Source organism: Montipora capricornis, chromosome 1 (genome assembly GCF_036669925.1).
Source record: "Montipora capricornis isolate CH-2021 chromosome 1, ASM3666992v2, whole genome shotgun sequence".
Classification (NCBI taxonomy): domain Eukaryota; kingdom Metazoa; phylum Cnidaria; class Anthozoa; order Scleractinia; family Acroporidae; genus Montipora; species Montipora capricornis.
In genome coordinates, this window is record NC_090883.1 from 34,732,477 (window position 1) to 34,739,976 (window position 7,500).

Here is a 7,500-nt window from a genome sequence, read left to right on the forward strand (position 1 = left end):
AATGCACTAAAATTTTCGTTTACCGAGACCTTAATGGCCTGACATGGCGCCAAAGTCAAACAAGGCGGACCAACCGTCGTTGTTTTGGAGGTTACGCTCGCAGAAAAATTAGACGAAAACCAAATTAAATCTGTTATAATCTGTTCTCCCGCGTCATTCCCGAGGCACCAGAAAACAGAGAATACAACATACTTCCGTTGCCTTCGTCACGGAAGACTTACTCACGTAAGACTTCTCACAAATAGACGTGGATCACGATATCGACCACACATATCTCATCAAGTGAAAGCGTTCTTTGTATTCAACTGTCTTCGATACACCCATTTATGAATGCTCTCCGTTTACTTACCGAGACATGGCAAACCAGGAACCATTAAATATCGGAAAAGAAAAGGAAATCGAATCACATTTTAACTCGATATATATTCGTTCGACGCAAAGTTCAGACCTCGTTTTACAATTTTCGTGATCTTTTGCTGTATCTGGTGTTTCCAAGCTCAGTTGGGATGAACTTGATCTCGGATAATCAATAACCTCTTAAACCATTTAAATCACAAAACAAAACAAAAACTAAAGAGAGCGTTGAACGCAAAGAAGTGCATTAGCTATCTCCACCAGCTGATAAATGCGGCATTTAATAGTTAAATCCCGAAATGCTTTTAATTTCACGTTTTATGTACCAGCCTATATAAATAGGAAAACTTACGCCCAGAAATTTCCGTGGTCATCCACAGCACCAGCAAAATGGTAAAGACTCTCTCCATGGCAATCAGGCTTAAGTCGAAGCTGTTGTCGTGGAGCAACTATCAAAAGCCAAAAGCCACTCTTTGATGGATTAAAGCTGATTAGAATCAAACAGCCTCTTGTTTCGTTATCTGACTTGGGGCTGTTCGCAGTTAAATAAACCCTTTGTTGCAAACGTATGTTGGGTGACAACCGCTGACAGTTAACGTGTCACATGAGGGGGTAATACATACACATGAATTTCATAAAACGAAATCTCATGCCAGGGTCGAGAGAGAGAGGGAGGGATGATAACTGATAATGATTTTTTTGATAATTATGATACTCTTTTCTGTGGACACGTGAGCATTTTAGGTCCCTCACTCTTGCTCGCTGCACAAGCTGAGCTGACAAGAAGAACGGATGATCTAGAACAAGGATTTCAGAAACCGCCAAGTAGCAGTCCATTATTCCCACCTTGAAGAGAACGACGAACATGCTCTTTTCAAATCAAGGGCCAATTATCCCCACACGAAACTCATATTACTTCCTTCCCTGAAGATAAATGGACGGAAGACGGACTAAATATTGCAAAAATAACCAAAGGACGTATCCCCCACCCCCCCCCCCCTCCCATTATAAAAAACCTGATGGGAAGGGTTACTAAAGTAGTTGCTTCAACCAAAACTTCAACTTCCTTCTATTCTAATACAAGTGCGATTTTATTCGTCAATGGGGAAGCCCTCGGCGGTTGAAGGGTTAAAATATAGAGCCATAAAGCGGCAGAGACAATGCCCTATTTTGAATGATATAAAATGAGAATCCAATCAAAAGTCCAATCAGCGAAAGACACAAGATCCATTTCACAAAAATGGAACGGGATATGGATGTCTTACATGTTAAGAATGAGGTTTCACTTACAGAATTTTCTAGAAACGAGCATATTCCTATTTTAAAGTCGGTTTTAATTAATTTGTTAACTTAAAATCGCTCTGTGACACGCGTATTGTTCCCAATCAAGGAGGCTATACATTGTGTCGATTGAAGCGCTGCCATCAGAACTCTGTCTGACATAACTTTCTGGTGTTCAAGGATTTTCAATATCCTTTGAAGTTGATTCCAAGGAAAACAAACTGAAAAGGGCAAAAAGGTTAAAAATCCCATTTAGTAAGCCTTTACTGGAGTAGCCAATCTGGTTAACACCCTTGTTTCAGAGGTGCATAAGATAAGAAAATTGACAAATGCTACGCAGCCATTCGATCAATCAAGTATTGATTGCACACCCGCCAGACGCCGGTCGGTTGTCTAACTGATCGATCGCACGCGAAGGTCTTTGACACGCTTATGATTGTCTGAAGTTGTTGTCAACAAATACGGATAAATTGCGAAGTGGAGTTTTCGAACCGTAGCAAAAAAATGGTTTCTGTTTTGAAAGCTGCTCTTTAGGATTCGAATGTTGCGTGACATCCCAAAAAGCGGCCACTTCATGTCTTATGCGCCGATCAACTCGAAACTTCAACATCCCCTATTAATTAACTCTTTTTCTCTAGGGGGGCCTCATTTCCGCTACGCCTTAAAGAACAATCGTCGTCGGTTCCTGCCATCTTTAATACAGAACTTTTGAAGACCTTTTTTTGTAAGCCAATCGCTCACAAATGCTACATCTTTTTCTTTAAACTCTTCCATCTCGTCCAAACACGTCGTGTTTCATAGCGGTTAGCGACTTCGGCGCCCGACAAAAGCAATTATTTGAATCTTGACACTTCCGGTGCACTTTTACCCACCCCGCGCAGGCAAAGGTCAAATTCCCAACTCCCTTGGCACAGAAGATAGTCAAATGCTGGGGGGGGGGGGGGATGTTGAAGTTTCGATTTGATCATAGGCAGCCCAAGTTCGTGTCACTAGAGAGCGTGTAATAATTAACCTTTGACCTTTGATTCCCGAAACGGTGAAATAAGCACCAAAACAACACAAGAATACACCAGAGGGGAGTCAGTTTGATTCATTTTATTGAATGAACGTTAAATTGAGCGTTTTTTAGGCTTCATCTTCATCTTCATCTTCCCACTGGTAATTAATAGACCTTTTTACCGCTACGGCGGCCATTTTGATTTCTATTGTTTCGAATAGCTATTATGGGATGCCCCGGGGGCAAATACACATTAATTTGTCCCCTGAGCATCCCATAATGTCTTTCGAAACAATAGAAATCAAAATGGCCGTCGTATCGGTAAAAAGGTCTATTATTACACGCTCTCTAGTGACGCGAATTTGGGCTGCCTATGATTTGATCGGCGCATTATGAGGAGTGGTGGAGCCGTATTTTGATGCAATATCCATTGTTAACGCTTTCCCTCGGTCGTTCGCATTGTTCGCTCAGCCAATCGTGAATCTAATGCCGATTTCAATTTTTTTCACACGGTGCGACTAAACCCTTCTCAGTTCAAGCCTTTCTCTTGGGTGGTAGGGTACGTACAAAATACTCGAAGCCATGCAAAGATTCTCCCTCTTACCCAACGGGTAAGATGGGTGGGGTGGGAAGCGCATTTCAAATCCTCAATCTTCTTCTAAATCAGACTACAAGACAGTGCATTTTTTCATTTAGAATCACGAAATATTAATTAAGTCCTAGACTTGCCACAAGTCGACCTCACGATAACCCCAGAAGTGATTTTTCGTACGCGAAGTGAATGAGCGAGCGACGAAGTCGCGAGAGGTCGACTTGTCTCGCTTGCAAAGTTTTCATTTGCGTCTCGCGCCAAAAAGGGGATGACGTCATTCGCAAGCCCTGAACTTGATGGCGCAATCCGACGAAAACAGTCGAACAGAGGAAATTTGTTAACTTTGTGCTAAAGGTATCAGAAACAAAGATGAAATAAAACGAAAGCTCTTTTTCAATCTCGAGTCGCCGCTTGGAAAGGAGATCTCCAGTGGTATTTTCTGGACCAACACTTGTGCCGTGATTTGTGCTGATAGAAACGAAAGACTAATATATTCGAAAGATTAGCAAGTAAGGGAAAGCTTCGAATCGTCAAGAAAGTCAATTGATTTCACTCATGAAAGATCAGGTACGCTTCAGGTGTAGGAGACGTACTAGACCGGGATTAAAAGATACATCTTAGTGAAACTTAAGCTTACCATTTAGCGATGCAATGACTCTCGTCGATGAATACACATGCATTTTAAAATTTTTTGTTCCATTCGACGAAAAATGTGTTGATAGTCGTTGAGAATCGCCTCGGGACTTCCAGACACCCGTTTATACTTAAGATTTTACATGTGTAAATGTGTTGTCTCCTAAATAGCGACCGGCTAGAGACCAAATCTTTCGTGAGTGAAATCAGTGGAAGAATTACGAAGACGATAGCATTGCCACCCGCTCCAAGTGAACGACCAAAAGCGTACGGGACTAGTTCAAAGGTCAGACTTTTCCCAGCTCCGGTTGGAGAAGACACAAACAGATCAATGCAAGTTTTCCTCTGATGGTCGCGTAATTTGGAATATCCGGTAGCCTTAGTAACATGTTTGAAAATCACGCTTGACTGCGTGTGGCAAATTTTGATTGACAACTCTATCCCCTGGGGTCCACGAGGACTACTCTGATTGGCCTAGCTCAGCGACCCGTTTTTGGGTCGCTAAATTGGCGCCAATCAAGTATGAAAAGTCCTTCGTTCCGCGCGTATCTAGACGAAGGACTTTTCGAAAGTCTAATTAAGTCCATGCATCAGCGATACAATGGACGCTGACAGTTGCGCAACAGGAGTTGAAGGATTCGTTAGTGGACTCCGTTTTCTAAAAGTCTGTTCATTTTTCCATCCTTTATATTCATTTCATTTAATTTAGTTACGTTCACAATCTACCCTTCCTGAAGGGTATTATTAAGCTATAAAAACAAATTGTCGAGCACTTATGTAACGTAGTATACAAACACGCTTTACACATGTTAATTGTGTTCTCTCAAAAGATGTTTCTAGCTATTGATAAGGACTCCAAGACATTTCTTGCCCAAACTTGGAAAATAATTAGATTCATTTCAGGTCTGTCTCTTCTTTTCATCTTACAAAACAATATGATAGCTGTATGTAATTTCCAAAAATAATATATTCTTTATTAACAGCTTTCGTTTGGAGTCCCGCGTCGAAGCAGGATGTGCAGGGGGAAAAACCGGACCTTCCATTCTTGAGTCAAGATTTGCCGTACGCAAATGCAGTTAAGACGCCAATTGCGTAAAGTTACCAGTATAAATTAATTACATGTCGGCGTTCTTAAATACTTAAAGGGGCTAGGTCACGCTATTTTAGGTAATTTTGTTTAATTTTGTTAATTATGTGCTCTAAATGTCAAATTGACAGAGCAAGAGTCTTTCATTTGCAAAATCACGGCCACATAACAACTGATGTAGACTGATATAAATTTGGAAAACGGTGGGCCGACCTTTTTCCACATTTACCCAAAATTAATCAATTTCAATCCTCTCCCGTCTTGTCCCTCCATGTCCCTTCTTGGTGTCCCTGTGTTTTGTTAGAGTTCTTCTAGAGTTTTGAACAGTAATTTTGATATTTTAGTTAATTCTATGACCATTCGAACAGTGCTGAAATTGCCTAAAATTGCTTGACTTAGCCCCTTTAAGCATATTTCTCTTCTTGCAGCTTTCCCGGGGAGGGACTCGCATAAGAAGGGGGCAGGGATGCTCATCGTCTCGCTTAAGGGTGTAAATTTCGGACTTTGGTCTCACTTAGGGTGTTCTGGGAGAAACCCCATGATATGTAGCCCATATGTTGCCGTGAAGGTCTCGTTTAGGCTTGCACACGAAAAATTCATGATAAAAATATGTTTTAAATATGGCCTCTTTTAGGGGTCAAAAAAGCCTAGGCTAAGCCCAGATTGATCTCTTTTAGGGGTTTAACCAGCATCCCCACTCCTTTATATGCAAAGTGCCCCCCAGGGGAAAGGCATCTTGGGGCATCATCAGGGGGATCGGGGGATCACTGTTTTTTTTTTCCTTTTCTTAAGTAAGCTTTACCAACGCACGGGCAATGATACCTTAGCTTGAAGTTAAAATATAGCGCTTGATAAAGTCCTAGAACGGTGAACTGAACTCAGGGAGAGGGCTAACATCAAAGAACCACCACCTAACGTATGTGCTCTCGTGAACTCTATCACATGAGCTATTCCTGGGCTCCCAATGCAAGCCCAAAAAGAAAGTCCTCGTTGCGGCAAGAGTGAGATTAATTTGTTCACTTTATGTGCTCAATTGCCACTGCTCATGTCCCTTTCTACCTTCCCACTTGCTTGTTAGTTATTAGCTCGGTTGCACAGAATCCAGTTCCAATCACTCCTGCAATTTTTACCCCAAGGAAATTCTTTAGCCCCCGCAAAATACGATCAAATCAGATTTGTTCACTTTCGTCGGTGATTCTTTATTGTGCGAAGAAGTGTTATTTGTTCTTGTGTGTGTTCCTCTTAATCGTTGATCCGTAATGTCATTGAATTTGTGCTTCAAAAGCATTAACGGCGAATCGAAGTTCGTTGTTATTTTGTTAAGGATCTTCCTTGAAAATCAACGTTGGTATCTTGGATATTTGTAGCCAGCTGAAGTGACTGAAAGACGAAAAAAAAAATCATGAACTCAGGGAAAATGTGCAAGTAACGAGCCACTGATTTTGTATCAGTTAAGAAATTCGCTTTAAGTAATGGTTATATAAAAGTTTAACTATTATAAATGACCTTGACCTTTATCTGGCCACACCCAATGCTGAGTTCTTTCCAGTGCCAGAGATAACAACTTTTTCTTACCAAGGCATGTTCCTTTCCTCAAATCCCTGACCATCCGTCTGAGACTATTGAAGGAACTCGCTCTGAAAACGAAATTCCCCGAGGAGATGGCCTCTAAATTTTCTTTGTTAACCTTTTTTCCGATCCCAAGCGAGATAATCTTTACTCCCTTGTCTTTCAGTGGTTGCGCGGCGTTCGTCAACATTTTGTTAACGCTCTCAACACTTTTATCATCTTTAGTTTGTTCTCCATCGGTGACCACCAGAGCAACCTAGCAATTAGAATGAACTTCATTTAAGTGTGAACTGCATTAGGAACACTTTTTAGAAATCAAATATGATCAACTCATATCAAATTGTGGACCTCGGTTTTTGAGGAGCGGAGAAAACCGGTGAACCTGAAGAAAAACCTCTCGCATCAGAGAACTAACAAACTCAATGCAACCCACGCGTGACGCCATGCCTGGAAATCGGATTCCTTTCATATTTTTGTTAACGCATTGAGGCAATGCATAATGCGTTCTAAAACTATAATAAGCAACAATTCACCGAAGTGGAGGTGGCTAGTAGAGGATATTGGCGTGGTAATTATCCACCGATTGCCACCGACACTTCGGTGAATAGTTGCTGATTTTAACTCATTTTTTCCTGCAAAGGTTACAACATTTTCGGCAGGTGAATAGCAAAGGATATCCGGATTTTGAGTAGCCAAACAGCGCGTGAGTTCAACCCTATCCACTGTTTTAGTATTACTAGTTAGTATAATTTTCACCGGTGAATATTTAACAACTATTCACCGAAGTGGAGGTGGCTAGCGGTGGATATGTACCGAGTCGTGAAGCGGCGAGGTAAATATCCAACCCTAGCCACCCACACTGAGGTGAATAGTTGTTTCAGTATATGCTGAAACAGTGAGATAATATACAGCACAAAAAACTAATTTGAATGTTTTCTTCACTTGTCACGGATGCAAATCGGGATGCCATTTTTTCACGAGTTGCTC

At 41.3% G+C, this 7,500-nt stretch overlaps 1 protein-coding gene across 1 annotated transcript in view; it reads right to left on the reverse strand.

Annotated features, from left to right (window-relative positions):
• The window catches only part of LOC138014569 (uncharacterized), a 78,625-nt gene that overhangs the window by 43,113 nt on the left and 28,012 nt on the right, over positions 1 to 7,500 (reverse strand). Inside the window, 1 exon segment of the mRNA XM_068861682.1 lies at positions 6,520 to 6,769. Within this exon segment, the coding sequence (XP_068717783.1) occupies positions 6,520 to 6,769 (250 nt within the window).